Genomic DNA, 23,606 nt, shown 5'->3' on the forward strand with positions numbered 1-23,606 from the left:
CCAAAAAATGTTGTGGAAATCTGCATTATCTTGTGGAACCAACTTATTTTAGAACTACTGATGAGTGAAGTTTATTTATAAACTAATTTCGAGAGGATCACATGCTTATGATTGCTTGCGGCTGGCCCCGCATTATCCAAGTTATGATTCACTAATCAGACGACTCCTAAGCAACTATAAATGCCCTAGGTTTCATACCCCAGTCATATTCGTTTTGAAGCATTTCCCGTCCACCCCTACTCCTCCTCCTTTCCTAGATGGGTGGAACGGGGAGAGTACAGAGTTTACATGTTCTCCCTGTGCTCACGAGGGTTTCCCCCGGGCCCCCTTGTTTCATCCCACTGTCCAAAAACATGCAACTTAAGTTATTTAAATTAATCCAGATCGGCACCATAGACATGCACTTAGTAAGTAGTTATCTCCTAAGAGCAATCTGTTCATTAACTACTAGCAGGGAGTTCTCGAGTTCTACCTAAGCTCAAAATCCCCTCTTGCCTTGCAATGGGAAGGAGCCCCTGGGCTCGAGGACCTTATGAGCTCAGGGCTCTCTCCCGGGACAGCATGCCAAATAAGCTTTATAATCAATCATTAGCTTAGTGTGGATTCTTGAAATAAATATTTAAAAATAACACTATTTATTTAAAAAGAAATCTTGTATGACATTATAACAGCCTTTGCTGTCACTTATAGTCAACATAATGGCAAAAAAACAGATAAGGAGTGTACAAAGAAGACAAGAAAAACTTTAGATCAAGACTAAAAATCATGCCAACAATTTAGCTTAAATAGACACAGCATGGTCACTTCAATACTTGAATTGTAACACTTGTATTTTGGGCAGTTAGTGAATAAGGTTTCACAATAAACCAGTGCGTGTGACAAACAACTGTATAAGTCCAAAAAAATAAATAATGAGATAACCACATGACATTAATTGTATGTGTAAACTTTGTATACAGAAACAGTTTGAGGATATTTTTGCGCGACCAAGAGTCTGCATTTTAAACATTAAAATAGTGTCACACGGAAAAAACTTTTAAGTCCACTAAGATGAACAGAGACGCTGCTTGCTGTACAGTTTGAAGACGTTTTTACACAGGTACGCTGCGCCAGCTTTTCTAAATAAACAACAATACTTAGCTATTATGTTTGTCTGCATTCTATGTATTTATTGTTGTATTCATTTATTCACTTATTATTTATAGTTAATAATTGATTGTTATTGCCTGTACTGTAAGAGGGTCTATGTATTAGTACAATGTTCATACTGTATTTTATGTTTTAAATAATAATAAACTTGAAAGTGATGATTAATATAAACCTGAAGTTTCTGTTACTGTACTACAACTAACATAAAGGAATCAGATCTTCAGTAGTTTAAAATAATATGATGAATTAGAGTTATACTGTTATTCCACACTAACTGGACATATACTGTTCTCCCACATTTGAGACATTATTCATTCATTTTCTTGTCGGCTTAGTCCCTTTAATAATCTGGGGTCGCCACAGCGGAATGAACCGCCAACTTATCCAGCAAGTTTTTAAGCAGCGGATGCCCTTCCAGCCGCAACCCATCTCTGGGAAACATCCACACACTCATACACTACGGACAATTTAGTCAACCCAATTCACCTGTACCACATGTCTTTGGACTGTGCGGGAAACCGGAGCACCCGGAGGAAACCCACACGAAGGCAGGGAGAACATGCAAACTACACACAGTAATGGCAACTGAGCCGAGGTTCGAACCAGCGACCCAGCGACCTTCTTGCTGTGAGGCGACAGCACTACCTACTGTGCCACTGCCTCGCCCCCATTTGAGACATAAGAGTCCAAATAACTTTTTATTTTCATACCAACACTAAAAAATTTTATCTCCTTAGAAATGAGAAGCTTTTGTTGTCTATCTTCAAGTAAAATAATAATACATAACAAATTATTTACAATCCTAATGAAAAAAAATCTTATTACTCAAATTTTGAAAAAGTGGACTTGTTGTCTGTCTCAAGGCCTCAAATGTTGAGTACACAAATGTAGTATATTGCTTGAACTTACCTGTCCAACATAGTAGAACTCCTCAGAATCATTGTCACCCTCTGAATCCTCCTCTATAGCATAATGGCACTGAAAAAAAGTTTCCAAAGTATGACAGGACATTAGTCACAATACAACTTTTTCATCGTTATGCCTAACAATTGAAAATAAAGCTATTGATGAAAGTAACATTTCTTACCGAGTGTTTATCAGTTTGAAGTTTTGACTTAATAGACAGACAGCTGGTGGCATCATTATTTAAGCGTATTTCTAAAGACACAATAAAAGCACAGATGCGTGAGCATGGCATGAAATTACAAACAAAGCATTTCAAATGAAACAATAAGTGATCTGCAATTTTAATTATTAAAATCTGGATTATTTTACATCATGAATATGCAAAATCCAACACACTTATCCAACTTTCTATCCATTGTTTATTGTATGAGGCTCGTTATTATGAATAATACCACTATAATTCCAGTCTACAAAAAAACAACAATGTCGAAAGTATAACTGTTCCAAATATGTCAAACCTGCAAAGTAACACACTAACTCATTAGTGTTAAAAATGCAGTGTTTTCTTGACCAAAGAAGTGATATTTTGTTCATAACACCTTAAGAGTTCTTTTTGCAGAGGTCTGTGTGAGAAAGCATTTACTGCTGACAAAGTGTGCACATCTGAGATCCATCAGCAGAATGTGCACAGCCTCATTAGTTGTAATGTACTGCGTCAGAATATGTCAAGAGTTTTTTTTTCTATTAAATGCATGGAGTTAGGTGGGGATGTTAAGCATCTATTAAGCGTCAAACTAACTGCTGAAGGAAATTAGTGAGGACTGTTTTGCCACTTTGTTTTGGAACATATGTCTTGGCTGGGCCTAAAAATAGCATCAGAAGAAATAAACTAGAATTCCAGGATAATTTATTTCCAGAATTACTGCCAGTATAATCAAAGAGCCTAAAAAAGACGTTCTGACTAACACTATGTGAACACTGCACATTAAATTTTTACATGATCATCCCGAACAAAAAACACCAATGTGTTGCTTTTTTAACATTTTAGGGGGTTCAATAATTTGACAGTATGGGTTTGGTAATGATTTGTCAACTGACCATCATTCACAGCAAACTTTAATTATTTTATGCTATACAAACTCTGAGATAACTCAATGAAATTCAGTCAGATGATGAAATGATGGGTGCTAGCTCAGGGATGTAGCAAAAAAAAATATTCAGCCAACAGGGGCCTTGACCAAAGTTGAAAGCAATGAAATATTCCTGTGAAGTCCACTCTAGATCAAGATGACTGCTGGTTTCCTTTCCCCTAGGCATGACTTTACAACATCTGATCGTTAAGCTGTTTCATTTGCTTTCTTTGGCTGCAGCTCTCCCATGGTTCACTATTAACTGATACAGACTCTTACCTGTTGCAATTCTGTGGAAAATCACTGGTATTGGATCTCTGGTCACTAACACTTCATCATCGTTTTCAGAATTAGACACATACGTGTTATCTGAAATGACAAAGACAAACATGTGCTATTAAAACACCTAGAAATGTTACCCTGAAAATCAACTAACACTATAAATCAAGCATTTAATTTACAATGCTAACCAAAAGTATTAACATTTCTCCATATGCATAATTATTAGAAACACTCCAAAAGAGACCGAGCACGGCTACATGCTAGTTCAACAGTTTCTGGACAATTCGCTGTTTTCAGGTTAACACATCCCATGGCATTCTGTGGCAGTGTTGTCTAAATCTGTGCCAAACAAACTCCTCATTCTTATGCAAAGCTGACTGTCTGCCATTATGCTGTGAATCAGGCTGGATTAAGTCAAAAAGGGAGGTCCATAGATTTATATTTAGATATAAGGGACAGCTCTAGTGTGTTGACGTCTTTGGCAATGTCACAGCCTTTATTGTGTGTTTGTGTGTGTGTGTGTGTGTGTGTGTGTGTGTGTGTGTGTGTGTGTGTGTGTGTGTGTGTGTGTGTGTGTGTGTGTGTGTGTATTAAAACTAGGGCTGCACAATATTGGCAAAATGCAACACTGCAATATTTTGTTATTCTGCAATATGAATACTACTTAACCAGAAGATTTAAATATCTATATTTGTAAAGAATTTATAAGTTTAAATATATTGGGATGATTCTATGGGGGAGTGCATCTGAATAATATATAATAAACAATCTACAAGCACATAAATACAACACAAAAGATACTAATTAAATAAACAGTAATTTATTGTTTTCTGAGAAGTCTAGAACTATTCATAGCAATTGAATAATCAAATGTAAAATACTGCAGTCTTCATTTTATAAATAATAAAATAAAATTAATCGTTATAAAAGTTACAAATGATACAATTTATTAGGCCTGAATGCTTTTAAAATCCTCATACAGTCAAGCAAATGATAAATTATAATCCGGACTGCATATCTTGCGATGTGACTATTGTGAGTCATTCATTCACAATACTGCGATATCAAACCTGAAATGATATATTGTGCAACCCTAATTAAAAGGGGTAAATATTCAACTTCTGTTTACTTTTTTTTTTAATCTTTTTGACTTTTTGACACAAAAGTGAAAATTTACAAAGCATTTGCTCATTCTCAGGTGGTTCTCTACCTTTATGAGTTTCTATATTCTGTTGTACAAAAAAAGATGTTTCAAAGAAAGATGAAAACTAGTAACCACTGACATCCATAGAAGGAAAAACAAATACAATGGAAGTCAATGGTTTACACTTTCCAGCTTTCTTCGAAATATATTAATTTGTGTTTAAAAGAAGAAATGGAGGCTTGGAACAAGTGAAAGGTAAGTAAATAAATGAAGCCTATTTATATCTCCTTTAGCGTTCACAAAGAAACTGATCAAAACCAACTACCTAAACGTAAAAAATCTAGCCTACTGTAGCTATAAAATCTACTGAGCTTCAAAGTTGTGGCATTTCATTTTATTGCTTATATAAAAATAAAAACATACACAGTTGCCCACTTGAATGTATTGTGTTGTTATATTATAATGTGACAGAAAAGATTCAGGGGATTCTATAAAGCAGGGATTCTCATACGGTGGGCCACGGCCCACTACTGGGCCTCAGCAATTCTGCAGGTGGGCTGCGAGTTTAAAATGAACTCTCAATATTATGCTAGAATTTCATAATAATATGCAATATAAAAATGATCGAAGTAATGCACTTTGTCCTGTTCTATGGTTAATAACTTTAAATTTAGTGCAAAAACAGTCTCATTATCGCGTCTGCAATTAGTAAAATCATGCCTGTTCATTCACAAACTATGCGTGACGAGAAAGTGAAAGTCTCTCTGTGCATTTTTGTGTGACCTATTGAATATATCCGCATAATTGTAAGTGTTTTATAACAAATGCGGGCCCATACAGGAGAATCTAGCATGGCCCAATGCATAGTGTTTCTTCCATAGATTGTAAACAGATTTAGAGTGCTTTACTGTATTTTACATTTGTCTGTATATTTTTCAATAGTATATATTTATTTGTAGATACTCAGTCCAGTTTAAAGCAATCTTTTGCAATCTCCCTGTTGACATGTGGCTCTCTTCAAATCTGTCTGTTTAAAATGAATAAATAAATACAATTATATATATAATATTGTTTTAGTTTTAGATATAATTAAATGTAAATAAAAGTATATTTTTTTAATAAAATGCTGACAGAAAATATTATATAAATAAGCTATTGTCAGACAGGTGGGCCTTTAAAAATTGATTGGAGAAAGAAGTGGGCCCCGCAGTGAAAAAGGTTGAGAACCCCTGCTTTAAAGCATCATTGGTCCAGCACTGAGGTGGCTCTCCTTTATAGTAGACAGTCATCTCACCAATCAGGTCAGTTATATACAGAGTAAATTATAAACTAAATTTCTATATTTTAACAGAAAACGTGTCATGTCCCAGTGCTGGTTTTGTGGGTACTTGACAAGGTGTTGATATGCAGGTGCTATATGCGTTTTGGCTTTAGCACCTTTAGTAAAAGCTGCTACTTATGATTGCTCATAAGTCAAAAAAGCTCCCCCTCCATGGCACTGAGATATTCTAAACCCCTGATCAGGGCTGTGTCTTTCTTTCTTTTAGTTAGTTAGTTTTATCACTGACCATCTGAATCTGATGGCTTTGAACCATAACAAGCTCCTTAATAAGCTGGCAAATTTGAAGACACGGAGCAGAGCAGATGTTCAGGTTGAGTTACATTGCATATTTTGAATGAGGCCTGCACAATATTGGAAAAATCATTTCCATGCAACATTTTTCTTTGCAATATTTTTTATTCTGCAATATATATTGTGAAATGAACACAATTTCACTAGATGAGTTGAATAACTGTTTGGAAAGAATTGATTGTTTTAGATTGAAAGGGATGATTCTGTATAAAGTGCATAAATTATAATAAACAATCTACAAGCATAGAGAAATTAAATTTACCAATGAAATAAACAGTGCTTTATTGTTTTCCGAGTACTCAAACCTTATTCTGGTATAGAGAAATTGAACAATCTGATAAAAAATAATACTGCATAGTCTTCGTTTTGTAAATAATTCAATACATTTAATCATTATTGATTCGTCAAAGTTACAATTTATTATGCCTGAATGATTTTAAAACCCTCAAACAGTCACAGGCCTTAAAAAACTCTTGCGAAATGATCAATTATAATCCAGACCTAACATTGCATATACCAGTGATGTAACTATTGCGAATGATCTCATTGCGATAATGATGCTGAAACAATATATTGTGCAGCCCTATTTAGAATAATCATGGGTAGGGTTTTCTCTAAATCACAAGGTAAACATTAATAATAATGTTAATGACTGTTGCATATAAAGTCACACAGGGCAAAGGAAAAGGACTGGTGAGAGTTTTTGGGTATCATCTCTCTATTAATCAAACAATCAATCTATTATTTTTATGCAGTACCTGGATAATCATCAGAGACGTGAACAGAGTAGGACACCCTGAAAAAAAAAACACACAAATGTCAACATTAGACTGGATACAACAACACAGCAGTGTACTTGCTCTCAGAGCATATGGTACCTGACATACTAATATCTCACATTTCATCAGACCGAATAAACTCACTAATACAGTTAAGTTCATATATTGTGACAGCACTAGTGGAGCTACTCGTGGAGAAATCCAGATGTGATTTGTTCTTTTTTGTTTTGCGCATGTTTTAAAGTCATATTCCACTTATACTGCACTTTACAGGCTTATCAGGGCTGCGCGATACTAAAAAATATGCGATATGTGATGGAGTTGAGTAATGCAAAAATTATATTTCTTATATTTCCCTAAAAAGATACAATTTTTATTAGCTATGTTTTAAAATCATTTATTTATTTATTTAGTGACATTAAAATAAACAGGTAAAACAATTTTTCAGATACAATTATTTCTAATTGGCTGCATGGTGGCGAAATGGCACGTTTGCCTCACAGCAAGAAGGTCGCTGGTTCGAGCCTCGGCTGTGTCCGTTGGCATTTCTGTGTGGAGTTAGCATGTTCTCATGTTGGTGTGGGTTTCCTCCGGGTTGCTCCGGTTTTCCTCACAGTCCAAAAACATGTGGCATAGTTGAATTGAGTAGGCTAAATTGTCCGTAGTGTATGTGTGTGAATGAGTGTGTATGGATGTTTCCCAGTGATGGGTTGCAGCTGCAAGCTGCATTTAGTCTTTAAAACACTAAAACATCAGCGGATATTGCAGACTATTGGCTGTTGTCATTTTCCTTTCTTACCATTGGTGTTTATTTTCAGCTCTGGGTCTACCTTTAGGTTGCTCCAGCCAATAGCAGAACAGCAATTACTGGGGAGGCGGGGCTTAAGATAGTAAGACACCATTTTATTCATTAAATTTACATTAAAAACATAAAAAAACTGTAATTTAACACACGTCTGCAATACATATTGCATATACTACTATCACAATAACAATAATTTTGCAATATATTGTGCAGCCCTTTTTATCAGCATATGTTTAAAACTTCCGTTTAAACTTCAAATATACAGTTTTCAGAGATTTTGCATCTTACAGAAAGCCACCTGAGCTCTCTAAAACACAAAAAGTTCACATAAAAAGTTGTTTGCTTTTGTGGATGTAAACAATAAGAAAAGAAATCAAATTTGTTTTCGATTTGTGTGTTAAAATGACAAAAAGGTCATATACAGTATCTACTGCAGTCTATGCTATTTACAGAAGAAAACCTAAAGACTACTCTTTACTGAATAACCTTAGTAGCATAATAAAAATAATACATTTGTTCTTTGTTAGATGTAGGCAGGGCTTGTTTAAAAAATGTGCCAGTTTGGACAGAAAATGTTAACGCCATGTTTTCAAACACTGTTTATGACTTTTGGAAAATATAAAAAGCAGTGGGTGGATTCTTACTGTTGGATGTTTACACACACTGTCAACAAACACTTGTGCTCAAATACCATGTAACAGTGCATTTTCCTCAACTGACCTCTATTAAATAGCAGCAAAACTGGAAAAAGGCTCAATAAAATAAAAAATCCTCCAACAGTTACACAAAGCTGTATGACTGAAATGAGCAGATGGAATGTATAAATTCCAAGTGACAAAAGGAATTTTGTAAACACTTTACAGAAGAGACTATCGGGTCCCAAAGGACTGCTGCCCACATGTCCTGAAAACAGCTAGTCTAAACACTTAAGAGGTAATTAAGGAAAGTGTGGTCTCCGTTTCACGCAATCAAGTAAATAAGGCTGCAACGAACAGTGTTGACAACAGGACACTGTCTCCTGTGAAGTACCTTGAATTAATGTGCAGATTAAGTGGCTTGCTAAAAAGCCTTACAGTATCAACCTGCAACTGCTAAAATGATATTAATTACCTCAGTATAGGCTGATCTGGCAGCAGTGAAAACATAACATCATGTAGGTGACCTTTATGTGATTGCGCTCTCTTTTTTTTTTGCTTCATTGCACAATGCGAGAAAAATATATTCAAGAATTAATGGAGTCAGTGACCTTATACATAACATTAAAAATCATGCCAAATAACTTACTGGAAAACAACATTAAAACACACACAATTATACTGTATATGTATGTAAATTTTGACTACTGCCTGAAAAGAATGCTGTACTTGGCAATGAGTATTTATGTGATGACAATACAGAAAAGAGAGATTGATTCAGTGGAAGTGAAACCCCTTGTGGGGTCTCACACAGGATGGCGCCACTCACAGAAACCATTATTCACAATGACACCTGCAATGTTTAAAAATGACTTTGGCGTCATGTGCATGATACAGGGTTTTTTTGGGCCCCAAGAACACGTTTTTATTCAAGCGCACCAAACATCTGCTAAATGACGATGACTGTGCAAAAAATGCATTATATGTGTTTGTGCCTAATCTCTCACACAAAGGCTTCCTAAAATTTTAAAATACATTTTCCCCCCAACAACTAAATTTCTTTTATTGAAACAATTTGGTAACCAAAAAAAAAATAAACTAAAACCTAAATAAACTTGCTTTATTCTAATAAAAAATAAATTAATACATTTATATTTATGACTAATACAACCAACACTGGCTCAAAGGAAAATGTGAATATCAATATATATTCATTATACAAAAAAAACATAAATTTTAACATAATTGCTTCTTTTTTTGTTTCACAACACAGTCAAATGCCCAGTAATAAGTGCTAAAAGTGAGTTCAGTTTCAACCACAACGTACAATTTGAGTAGTTCAGAAATGAAACGTGTGAGAGTTGCTACAAGAGTAATAACAAGCAATCTAGACTAAACCCACCTTAAAATGAACCGATAGTGTTATCAAAAGCCAACACATTATCTAAAACGTGCCATTGTTTGTATGTTTAGGCTCTGAGCTCTTCTATCATGACGTATGTTTCAAAACACTCATTCACAAGTACAATGCTGTAGCAGATGAACTAGAGCAAGTTTACCGTGTCAGAAAGCCACAGTGTACAAGTGAAGCTGCTATTTAATGTGATTCAAAGTTGCAAACATCAAAATGTTTTTGTTTATAAATCATGTGCTATGCATTTTGCACAATTCCTTGCACAATACTATCTTATGACCTCAAAACACTTTTACGAGGAACAATAAGTGTCAGCTGGATACTGGAGAAATGAAATGTATGTAAAGGGAAATTTCTGACATTGCCAAAAAAAAAAAGACATGAGACAAGAGGTCAGCCAACTGATTGATTATGTAAGGGATAACAAACAGATTTTTAAAGCAAATTAAGAAAACAAATTTGATTGTCACAAATTTCATGGTCATTTGCCAAGATTTAGAAAAGCAGCACGATGTTTGATGTAATTTTCATCAGATAAGCCACAGATCTCCCCATTTAAATCAGTCACAGTCTGAGAGAGTTTGTATATATCTAATAGCTCATAAGTGGTGGCTACCTCTAACTGTCATTGAGTAACTACTGTATGTTTACCACTAATGTTTGAGGAAGCACATGTCTTTCTAACTATGATTAAAACTACCCACGCATTAAGCAATTTTATTGCACAACTTCCCCATTCAGAATCAAGATTTTCAACAGACCATGGAATAAAAAGTGATCCGTCAGTTGTCTTGATGTTGCATTAGAAAAGAAAGAGAAGCAGTATAGTACACTTATTAACCAGGCTTAATAAAAAGAAACGCATAATTTAAAAACAGTATATTGTCCAAATTTTTGCAACAATTAGGTTAATATATAGAGCATTTCAATGTGGGTATGTCATTGGCCCATGAATATTTCCTGCTTCTTGTTAAACTATTTCCTAACTGTAACGAGAGGTGATTCAATCATAATTTGATGTTAAAGTAGCTATCATAACATTATTTGTCAATATGTAGACTTTTTTAGATACTCGGAAGCTCATTCATTCATTTTCTTTTCAGCCAAGTCCCTTTATTAATCCGGGGTCGCCACAGTGGAATGAACCGCCAACTTATCCAGCACGCGTTATGTGCTGCGAATGCCCTTCAAGCTCCAACTCATCTCTGGGAAACATCCATACACACTCATACACTACGGACAATTTAGCCAACCCACACGAATGCAGGGAGAACATGCAAACTCCACACAGAAACGTCAACTGACCCAGCCAAGCTCAAACCAGCGACCTTTTTGCTTAGAGGCAACAGCCGTACCTACTGCGCCACTGCGTCACCCTACTCGGAAGCTATGAAAATTAAAATGTAAAACAGAAAATTTGTTACGACCATTGTTATTGTTTACATCCCTCAAAATGGTCTATTTGGCATTGTTGCTAACAAGAAAGAACCTTTAACATCCATGGAAGTTTTCCATTGAGAAAAGGGTTCTTTAATGGAATAATGTTCTTTAGATTATTAAAATGTACCTAACATTATTAAAAAGCAAACAGTTATGGGCTTCTGGGAAACCAAATCATGGTTCTTATACAGTATTCACCTTATTCTCTGCCGACGAGCGGGCGCTGCCATTTGAATCTTTTTGGCTTGAGACTTCCGGTCTCATTCACTTCCATTAATTTTTTGACGTTAAAAACTGCTCATTACGCTGCTTGATGTTGCAATTTGATATTTTCTTATTATATTATTCTACTTGGTCTGTATAGTCATGCAAACATTTGTTTGTAGAGCAAGTAGTTTGACTGTTTTCTGCCGTTTATTATTCCTAGTAATTTCTCCCATAGGCGACTGAATCGGAAGTTCTAAGACAATCGTGAAAACAGTCGCACTTCCGCATTTTAGAATAAGGTCAATAGTACCCCTTTGAAAACCTGCATTGAAAACTTTATCTTTAAGACAGCATCTGTTTGCATTAGTTTTTCCAGCTTGCCATGTTTACAGTATATCCAGCTTGCCATTTAAGGAGACATTACAAAGAAAATAAATATGCAGCCGACAGCAACATATACAGTTGAAGTCAGAATTATTAGCTATAAGAAACTATTGGGAACTATAAGAAATTTTCTTCTTTTTTTTTTAAATATTTCCCAAATGATGTTTATCAGAGGAAGGAAATTTTCACAGTATGTCTGATAATATTTTTTCTTCTGGAGAAAGTCTTATTTGTTTTATTTCAGTTGAAATAAAAGCAGTCTATAATTTTTTAAACACCATTTTAGGGACAAAATTATTAGCCCCTTTAAGCTATATTTTTTTCTCGATAATGTACAGAACAAACTTTCATTATAAAAAAAACTTGCCTAATTACCCTAACCTGCCTAGTTATCCTAATTAACCTAGTTAAGCCTTTAAATGTCACTTTAAGCTGTATAGAAGTGTCTTAAAAATATCTAGTCAAATATTATTTACTGTCATCATGGCAAAGATAAAATAAATCAGTTAATAGAAATGAGTAGTTAAAACTATTATGTTTAGAAATGTGCTGAAAAAAATCTTCTCTCCGTTAAACAGAAATTGGGGGAAAAAATAAACAAGCAGTCTAATAATTCAGGGGGGCTAATAATTCTGACTTCAACTGTAAACAAATCAGAATTGCATTGGGGATAAGGTCCTTTTATTTATTATGAATTTAATCAATATTTTTGAACAAATTATGTATCAATTGTTCTAAGACATGAGCAAATAAAATGGGAAATATAGATACCTTTCAACACATTGGATTTTGGGTAGACATTTAGGAATAACAAGGATATCAATGCTTGATCATCTCCAAACATAAAATTGTAATATTTGTAATCAGGAATCAGGATCCACTTATTGACACAATGTTCATTTTTTAATTATTTAACTTAAGTTAACATCTGTTAGCATGTACTTATTGTGCTATGAATGAACACAATCAAGGAACAATTTCAAAGCTGTTGTGAATTTTTGTAGTTCCACACGATTTTACATTTTATATGGTATGTTATGTTTATCTTTTATTTAGTAACAACTAACAACTATGAATTTAATAATCTAGTGCAGTCCAAAAACCTACAGCAGTTACGAATAAAATCCACTTTCAATCTCTACCTGAGATACTGGGTTACACAAATTAAAGTACATTTTGAGGGTCAGAACAGTGCTTTTAGGTAATAAGTGTTCATTTGTAATGTCAAATGTAGAGATTTTCAGGGAAAAGACCTCTATTTATTCAAATCCAAAATGACAAGGTAATTACAGCTAGCGTCTGGAATCTCCTGCCCTGGTTGGCTTGATTCTGGGGTAAAGATCAAGAAAAGCATTATAAATGGCTGTCAAATGGGGTCACATGCCAAGACAGAAGCTTCTACTCCAGAAATGTGTTCTCCAAGACAGAGCATTATTGTAAAAGCGGAAAAAGGAATGCACAGACTTCAGTGAAAGCAAACAACCTCTACATGTGGACGGCCAAACATAGGAGAGCGAAACCCTGCGGGCAGGTCTCAGCAGTGCATCTACACTCATTTTTCAACTGCCTGTCACACTGAGAGAATCTTTCCCTTGTGGTTTGCATAGAGGTCATAGGCAAGTAGTACTGCTACAAGATGATAGCTGCAGTCGGACATATGTGTAATGAAATCAGGACTCAGCTTGATGCTATAAGCGTAGTGCTGCTGACACAGAACGCCATGCAGTTCAAAGATGCCACCAGTCTCCACACACCACTACAGAATAAAAATGCAAAAGTTGTGTGAAGAGTTTTCAAGTGTTTAGTATTCTCTTCACACTAACAGCTGTCCCTTATTTAATCTATTTACTAGGTATGTGCCGAGTCTATCTCAAACATTGGTATTGGGCCGATCAATGCATTTTAACTGATTGGTATCTACTGTAGGAAGCCTGATCCTTTTTTACATCTGATATCAGCATTGTAGGAGAATATGAAATTTGTGACTGAAATGCACGGCAAAAAGGCGGTTATGTGGAAAATACGAAAATAGTGTATAATGTATGCAGTGCAATGCATTTTGCAACCTAGTATCAAATGAGTGTAGTTCAATTCTACCAATCTGATATGGCAGCTAATGGCCTGTTTTCACTGACTCGTACAGTACGGTATGGGTCGGTACGGGTCACCTTTATTAGGCTTGCATTTCCACTGACTAAAGGGTACCAAGGGTAGTATGACAGACTAGTGGGCAAGGTGTATAAAAGAAAGTTTCAGTCGCCTTCATTCTTGCTGGAGGAAATGTCATAGTAAAGATGTACAGGTCGTTCACACATTATATGAGAAGCACTTCTCACAAAACATAAATACTAGTGTTTAAATGCTCATCACTAACCTTTCTATGAACATAATTTGATTATAACTGCAGATCAATGATGCAAATTGTATAAAATCTGCAATTATACAAAACAAATAAATAAAATAAATGCAACCTATATGAACACACACAGACTCTTACAGTCTCTGATATGTTACCAATTATAGATAAACCACACACAGCATACATTTAGTCCTTATTTGAATTCAGAAACAAGACGCAATATGTAGCCCACAGTCAGTGCAAACCTCTCATCTGTATCTGTAATCTTCACCAGCGCATGTAACCTCTGTTAAAAAGTTATTCTGTCATTCCCAGTTCATAATAGTCCAAAGGGTAATGAAAAACATGGCAGTTTGTTCATCTTTTAGGCTGCTAAAACAATTTGTTCCTTTGTGTTTTGGGGTTTCTCCTTTGTTTTTTCAAGTTTCACTCAAGCATTTGTTCTTTTTCTGAAAGGATCGGATGTCGGAAGCGCTTCAATAATCACATGCACATTATTGTCAGCAGCTCAAGAAGTTCCTCATTTCAAATATAGACGCGTAAACGAGCTCCCTGGAAAACCGCTCGCACTTTTAGACGACCTCGTAAAACAATCTTGGGTCGACCATGGCTCATTATTATATGTATATATTGTTAAGATGTAATCTCTCGGCTGTGTATTTAAAACATGGCGCTTCCTTTGTTTTCATTCTGGCTTGTTGGCTGAGCAAATGACGTATCTCTGTAAACCAATAGCATTCAGCCGCATGTCTAGCTCTGCCTTATGGTACCATTTAGTCCTGCTAGGTACACTCTGCAAAGGGTAACCAAAAAGTGGTATGGTACAGCGTTTTTTAGGTACCTTTGGACAGTGGAACCGGCCATAAAAAAAGCGTACCGAATCGTAACACTCAGTGGAAAAGGGCCATGAAAGAAAAACATTACATTTATATAGTAATATTATATATATATATATATATATATATATATATATATATATATATATATATATATATATATATATATATATAGTTATAGTTATATAGTATATAGTTTTTTTACATATTGGGGGGAATATCCTCATCCACCACCAGTGTGCAGCATCCACCTGGATGACGCAACAGCAGCCATATTGCGCCAGACCACTCACCAGCTAATTGGTAGAGGAGAAAGAGTTTTTATTGACCACGGAGATTCAGGACCTCAGTTTAACGTCTCATCCAAAAGACATCGCTCACAGATCAGTATAGATTCCCCTTCACTATACTGGGGCATTAGGACCCACACAGACCGCAGGTTGAGCACTCTCTGCTGGCCTCACTAACATCACTTCAAGCAGCTACCTAGCTTTCCCATGGGGTCTCCCAGCACCAGGTGCAGCCCTGCTTAGCATCAGTGGGTGACCATGTGAAGGTTGCAGAGAGCCAGCTGCGGGAATATATGCTATGTAGTATGTCATAGTATAGTGTAGTACAGTATACTACTATGCTATACTAATCCTGAATTTGATGTTTAAAGTGAATTTTGTTTATTTTATAAAATAATAAAACCATAAGTAACTGATTTTATTTCTTTCTACATTACAGAGCTATGTCAGGGATCGAAATTGCGACCGTTTTGGTTGCATATGCGCCCGAAATTTGATCTTTGCAACCTTAAAATATATTTGGAAGCATTTGTGCAAGTGCATAAAATTGATGTCGTGTGATCAGTTTTTACAGCAAAATGTTCACCACATGCACGGAATTAGGAGGCATTCACGCATTAAGCATCTTTGCACCTAAAAACACCAAATGCAGCGCTCAGGAATGGTTTGAAACCATTAACATGTCAACTTGCTGCAGTAAACAAAACCAGCAATGCTTGCCCCACTTTCAAGCTCTTCATATTGGCCCACTGTGCTAGAACAGAACCCAAATGGATTGGTTAATATCAGCTGTCAATCACTCAGTTCCGATGACAGGGAGCTACAGCCGCGAAAATGTAAAGGTCTGGATCTGAGAGAATGAAAACAACACTGACAGATTTAGTTTTAGAAACCACCTAAAGTTACAAATTATGGCAGATCGGATTAGTGATAATGTAATAAATGTCAATCCAGCATTTACACTTTTCAAAGAGTGGATAAAAGACTTCCAGTTTTAAAACATTTTAAAATCCTACTGACCCCAAACTTTTGACCGGTATGCTTACAAAAAAAAAAAACAGATGTTCACCAGGGGTGCCCAATCCTGCTCCCGGAGATCTACCTTCCTGCAGAGTTCAGCTGCAACCTTAATCAAACAAACCTGTCTTTAATTACCAAGTGCTCCTTCAGATCCTACATAGCTGGTTTAGTTGTGTTTGATAAGGGTTGGAACTGAACTCTGTAGTAAAGTAGATCTCCAAGAACAAGGTTGAGCACCCCTGATGTACACAGATGTTTAAGCAGAAACTGTTTTAACTTGATTCATATGTCTGCACTCTAACAGATGTAGTGGTTTATAAAACCTTAAAGTGGCCTAAAAACCTTTACAAAAAAACCAATGCAGCACGAACACGGTAAACTGCTTCTGCTTTTGGTGCTTTCACTTTCTACATCATACTGTGAAACACCTAAGTTAACGAGCCCTAAATTACAAACATCCTCATCTAATCCCTGAATTAATAGTTTGCATCTCTTTCATATACAGTAGTATACCAAATGACCTGAAGTTTATTTCCACTGGTTTGCCAGCATCCATGTCTAACGCAACAACATTTGTTTGAATTAGAGCTTGTCACAATTTAGCACTCATGATAATTATGCAAATTAAGTTATACCAAGATGATGAAACTCAAACATAATTTGTGTTGATCTCGGCCATGATGGATTATTCATGAGAAACTACTGCATCTCAGGGATTATGGGCTTGTCTGTTCTTTTCACTGCTTGAAATATCTTATAACTACTTTGGTAACATCAAACAAAAGTGAAACCTGAATATCCATCTTTGAATAGTTTCATGTGTTAAATATCAGGGTCACCTGAAATGTGGGATATTAGAACTAGTTTATTTTCAGTAAAGAAAAAAAAAATGCCAAAGCATCCGAAAAAAAACCAGACCATTAGAAGGAAACATGAACCCTTCAGTGAAAGACATCGAGTGCATCATAAGTGCATGCTCTGCAAACAGGAAATGTGTTACTTCCGCTAAAAGCTGAAGCGCAATGATTTTTCATAGAGAGCCCACCAGTTTACTTCCTGCTTGTAATGCAGGGCACCTCCTCCAAGAACAGAAGTGACATTTTAAAATACGATAAAACAAACAACGATGATGAAAAATGGTCCATTTTTAAAGTTCAGCATAAGTAGTGTACTAAATGTGCACAAATAAAAAACAAATATGGTCAATATATAATGAATGAGTGTATAACAAAAATAAAAAACCAAAAGAATACATTTTAGAATTTCCAAATACACACATGCATTATGCAATCAGCATTAACAGTCATATATATATATACAGCTGAAGTCAAAATGATCAGCTCTCCTATGATCTTTTTTCTTTTTTAAATATTTCCCAAATGATGTTTAACAAAGCAAGGAATTTTTAGTATTTCCTATAATATTTTTTCTTCTGGAGAAAGTCTTACTTGTTTCATTTCAGCTAGAATAAAAGCAGTTTTTATAAAAATAACAATAAAACATTTCCCCTTAAGCAATTTGTTTTTGTTTTTCGGTTGTCTACCAAACAAACCATTGTTATACAATGATATGCCTAATTACCCTAACTTACCCTAATTAGCCCAGTTAAGTCTTTAAATTGCACTTTAAGCTGAATACTAGTATCTTAAAAATATCTAGTAAAATATTATGCTTAATCTATTATGTTAAGAAATGTGTTAATTAAGGGCTAATAATTCTGACTATATATATAGTCAAAATCGAAAACTGGATTGACAGTTTAAATTTACTAGAACTTCTGTGTAAGGCTGCTTTGACACAATCTATATTGTAAATGTGATATAGAAATAAACATTAAATTAAAAAATTATATAAATGAAAAAAATAAAAACAGCAAAATAAAAACATGGACACATTCAACCACCTTTAACTTATAGTAATGAAAACCTGAAGACCTCATTTAAAGACTATTGGAAAGATGAGATCCACCACTCGGCTTTCATAAATCTTTTCAGGTCCCTCTTATCGCTACTGGTTATGCTTCAGTGAGCCTAAAGTGCTTTGTTGGACAACTCATTTAAATTAGCATATTTATCATAAAATTTGCATGACTACAATGAGGAAAGCACTATACAAGTGCTCATTTCTACCAAGGCCTGGTAGTTTTGGAGGTGTATTACTCATCCAAATAGCCCTAAGGTAAAATTTCAGTTTGGTATCATTGGAGTTCATTGTTAACTGAGGTTGAAATCCAAAGAAAAAACAGTGGTCTGTATTCATCTCTATCTGTTGAGAAACACTAAATTATATGCTGGCATAGACAAGTGTTTATAGTAAACAGGTCAATAGATTGGACCGACTTCTCTTTCAACAGTAAAAGCAGTGGTTTTCTTCTCATGTTTCCTTTCACCAGATAATATAGAGCATCAAGACTGGGTAAGACGATATGTGAGCACTTGACGTCAAGCTTTCACAGGCTAACCTAAAACCACCCCTAACTGAAAGTATCGTGAACTTCTGCTTGCGTACTTTTGAGACACCCCTTTGATAAAAACTAACACTGACCTTTGCTTGCAATGTCTTGTGTCAAACCAAATTACAGAGCAGTGACATTCAATGACTGATATGATACAGTAGTTGTCCAAAAAAAAAAAAACACAGCAAACTGCATATTTAAACTAAACCTCAGGGACCTATCAAATATTCACAGCATTTAGCCAAAACATTACACATATGTGCCACAACGGTGTGAGCCCTGGAGGGTGACATACAAATAAAACAACCACACTTTAACACACTGGTATTTATGATCACCGGAGCGATGAGTATTTTTTAAAATTACTTCACGACAATATGAAAATGAATGTGTGCACTGTGCAGTAGGAATGAAAGATACTACATTTACCATGCTGGTGATCTACCTGCGTCTGTAGTGTCTTTCACTGTGAAATCCTCTACCAGACTGAAAATGTTTACTGCATGCACCTTTCAGAATTCCGCCACAAGCAGTAGGTCATCCAGGTATTTTCTTTTATTTTTTATGAGCACACTGATTTCGAACACTTTTTATTTTTCAATATGTAAGTCGGTAAAATTTCAGACATAGCCCTGGATTATCTGCTTTTTAAAGCATTTTAAGAGAGAACTACATGACTTAATAGATATCCACAAGACATTTTGTTTTTTACCATATACTCATTGCTTTTATACAGGGAAGGTAGCAGCTAAAAATGGCTGCCTATTCATCACTGTAAAAGTGATTAGTCAGTGTCTAATACGTCAATGACAGGGTACAGGGTAATTAATTATATGTAAACATAATCTATTGTTAATCACAGCACAGCCTACATACTGCTCAAGCTTCCAAATGTTGTACATATTTGTCAATCCACAGGATTTTGCAAGAATTGACCACTACAGAAGCAGAGATTATGGCAATTATGCTACTGTGGGTGTAAGGTAAAAAGAGAACACAATTGAACCTCAACTAGACTGTCTTTATTAGGAATGACCAACCTTTTTTAAAGTGCCTGTTGTATGAATTATAAGAAGCTCATATTTTGTTTTGGGAAGTCACCAATAACATGCATACATTTTGTGATAATATGCATGTATTTTTGTCTAATTATTTGGGGGGTTTTTTCAAACCCCTTCTTGCATGATGCTAATCTGTGGTAATTGGTCAGATGAACCAGTCAGTTGCGACTGGTCTACTGCATGCAGTATGCAACAGAATGCCCATCATCTCCACGTAATAACAACAACAATCATTCAGTATTAATCAAAACGTTTCTGCAGCAGCAAAAGTTGAACATTGTTTAACTTTGACCACAGCACGCTTATATGCGCATTGAAGGTGTCCTGTACTACGTGTGCAGTTTAGTCATAACAGTAAAAGCAAAAAATGCCCCTGCGTGGCTCAAGCCATTGAAATTAGTTTCATTTCTAAGCTTTTAGAGACAATAACTTTACACATGGTTCACTTCTAGATTTAAAACCTAGCAGGATGTTTTCATACACTTGGCGCTGTTACACACTGCATGAAAATATATGTTTTAAAACATAATTGACCTCATTCTCAAATGAAGCCTTTTTTGTGACTGTTTTAGAACTTTTGGTTCAACTGATAATGGAAGAAATTGCTATGAACAACAAACGACATAAAATGGTCCAGCTACTTGCTCTACAAACAAGTGTTCTTATGCCTATACATACAAAAGAAATAATATAACTACAAAATGCCAGTTTATACCATTAAGCTGCATAACAAGCTGATTTTAATTGCTAAAATTAAATGAAAGTGAATGAGATCAGTCGTCTAAAGCCAATAAAGTTCCATTGGCTGCACACTGCTCTTACGTGAAGAGTAAGGTCAATAGGGGCACTTTGAAAAGGGGCGATTGAGGTGGACAAACTCAATATGTTCATACTCATTATGTTGAGATGTTCTGCATAAGTACATTTCAATTCTGTGTTTTCCATATTGCACTAAAGTACTATTAATTTATATTTTAATCAGCAGCCATTTTATGAAATATGAAATTATTTCAAAAGCAACATTTTAGTGTAGTTTCAGTTGCAGGCAACTACTGTGCATTCAGCATGCTTTGAAACTATTATTTAATTTCATGTCTATAACGTTTATGTTTTACTTATACGTCATATAATTAGCACTTCTTGTGAGTATTGCTTCTTTATAATAAGTTGCTTAATGCCTAGATAACTCGAAATTCATTCATTCAAGGTTAAAGAGGCCTATGACCAATATGACCGAAGAAATAGATCAAAGCAGTTATCATTGAAATATATATAGCTTTACAAGCTATTTTCAAACAATTGTATAGTTATTTTTATCCAGGAGCCTTAAGGGTGTTACATGGTTCTGAACATGAGAGTTAACAAAAGTAAAAGATGCTCAAAATAAAGTTGCCATTGTTTCTCACTCTCATCCTGTCGTGAACCTGTATAATGTTCTTCTGTGAAGCACAAATAAGATGTAAGCTTTCAATTTCATTCTACATTCTTTTCCAAAAATTAAAGCAAATGTAAATTGAGCCATTCAGCCTAAGATAACCTTTTGGTCGACATGAGGATGTTGAAATGTCAGATTTTTTGTTATTTGACCAATAGTGAGCAAAAAACCCAAAGCAGTGTGAGGATCAGCAATTGTTTACATTCAAAGCAGCATCTATTATTTACCTTTTAGGTCCTTTTGAGTAGGTGAACGTGAAGGTGGAGTCGGAGAATCTAAAGTCTGGAACAAACAGACAATGAAGACAAGTGAAGACACAAACTTGATGTTTGTGAGAAATACACAAGACAAAAAAGTCCCTTTCAACAAGTGTAGTCTCCATGGCAACATCAACTGGAAATGTCCACTGATAATATCCATATACACGAGAATGGCATTGATCATTAATAAATGTGTGAAACTCAACAATGGGAACGCGGGGGCTAATTGAAAAATCATTCACATCACAAAACAACACCTGAGAGGCATGTTAATGCCTGTATGAGATAGTAAGAGCAGAATATGTGGCAATAATAACGGCAACTCACGTTTTGCTAGGCCCTCGGTTGCAGTTGATTATTGCATAATTTATAACGTCCAGGAAAGATTAAATTGCGGACGCCGGGGCACATCATCGGCCACATACGTACGTGTTTTTGAGCATATCGAGCTTTGGTGTGGAGAAGGAAATAAAGCCATCAACAGTGAGGCTGACAGCCTGTCAATTGTCTTGAGTAAATCTACGGCAAGACAGTACGTTACTCTTAATAAGAGACAATGGAAACTCACCAGAAAACAGGCAGTCTTTCTCTGCCTTACACCTTTGAATTACGATGTCGACGTCTTTTTGAATCCTCTCCTGCCTTGAACACATCCCCATGAAATAACACACACTAGAATGGCTTCTCTAACTAATATTGGGCGAAATAAACGAATCCTTTCCGCTTGCAGGCACGATGGCTGTGGGGAACAGTAGAAATACGTGCTCGGAGCTCTGCTGAAACGATCCCAGGTGTGTCACGCCAACCGACACCGTTTCATCTCGTCTAACAATAGCCTCGATCACATGAGCTCTTCCTCGCCACAGCTTTCATAAAGATATCACTTTTGTACCGGAAGCATCTCTCGGTCATCCTCATAACTCTGCTGAACCCAACAATGGCGATGTCGAGAGTCAGTCGAGCCGCGGAGCGATAAAGAAAGCGCAAGTGTTTAAGTAAAACCGACCGAGGCGGGCGGAGCGACGGACAGTTACAAGGAAGCTGAAGTTGCACACGGGGGAAATCGGTGTGGGAATCCTGTGATTGCATCCACGAGATGAACCCGGCGGGAACGGGAATCACAACAAGGCGGATGATGATGTCATGGACGTGTTTTTCTCCCCACGCGTCCACTCTGTGCTCTCCAGCACTCGGCAGCATCACAGGAGAACAACACATGGAACATAAACACAGGCCAATTATTGACCAGTAAACACTTAATCAGATTAGGATCGTTGCTGGTTTGTGATTATTAACAATAAGCGATATTACTGCAGCAGCGTTTTCTTTCTGATGACATACAGGAAAACGCAGGTGTGCTGATGTTCAGAACTGTAACATTCCTAGCTAAATAAGACCGTTCTATGTAAGTTCCCAACAAACTGCACCGAGCTTTTCTGTAAGTTCAAAAGAACTTAAAAGAGAACATCCTGGGAACATTCTTATAACCTAGAAGGAAAGTCCAATTTATATAAAGAAAACCGATGAACCGACAGAGAGCTTTCTAGGAGCCAAAAGCAGAGGTTTGCCTGTGTTTGTTAGACTTATTAGACTTAGTAAAAGTTTTAGACCTAGTAAAATTAGCATCCATCTTGTTTTTGGGATTTTTTGCACATTTGTGATTAATACATTTATTTTTTACTTAAATATTTAATTTGTGCTCATTTTTAGTTAACGTTACTACAAAAAACTACTAAATATTAAATAATATTTATTACCATTGTTTTCAACATTAGCAAATAGCCAGCTTATGATTTTAATAAAGTATATCAGTAGGCTTAATAATTTTCCCAGATAAGGGTTGCAGCTGGAAGGGCATCTGCTGCGTAAAACATATGCTGGATAAGTTGACGGTTCATTCCTCTGTGGCGACCCCTTATTAAAAAAGAGACTAAGTCGAAAGGAAAACAAATGATTAGGCCTTTTTGTTGTGTTTGTAAACT

General features: G+C 35.7%; 1 protein-coding gene across 3 annotated transcripts in view; it reads right to left on the reverse strand.

Annotated features, from left to right (window-relative positions):
* Nucleotides 1-22,773, reverse strand: part of parp8 (poly (ADP-ribose) polymerase family, member 8) — a 66,098-nt gene extending 43,325 nt beyond the window's left edge. For 2 of the 3 annotated variants that reach the window (XR_015490452.1, XR_015490453.1), the window contains exons 1-6: nt 22,193-22,773; nt 21,592-21,646; nt 7,003-7,040; nt 3,465-3,554; nt 2,237-2,307; nt 2,059-2,127 (exon numbers count right to left, since the gene is read on the reverse strand). Coding sequence is in view for 1 of the 3 variants with exons in the window: in NM_001077175.1 (NP_001070643.1) it covers nt 2,059-2,127; nt 2,237-2,307; nt 3,465-3,554; nt 7,003-7,040; nt 21,592-21,646; nt 22,193-22,283 (414 nt within the window). In the remaining 2 variants the exon portion in view is untranslated. 3 annotated transcript variants of the gene reach the window in all.
* Between the last annotated feature and the right edge of the window lie 833 nt (nt 22,774-23,606).

This window comes from Danio rerio, chromosome 5 (assembly GCF_052040795.2).
Source record: "Danio rerio strain M-AB ecotype USA chromosome 5, GRCz13ab, whole genome shotgun sequence".
Classification (NCBI taxonomy): Eukaryota; Metazoa; Chordata; class Actinopteri; order Cypriniformes; family Danionidae; genus Danio; species Danio rerio.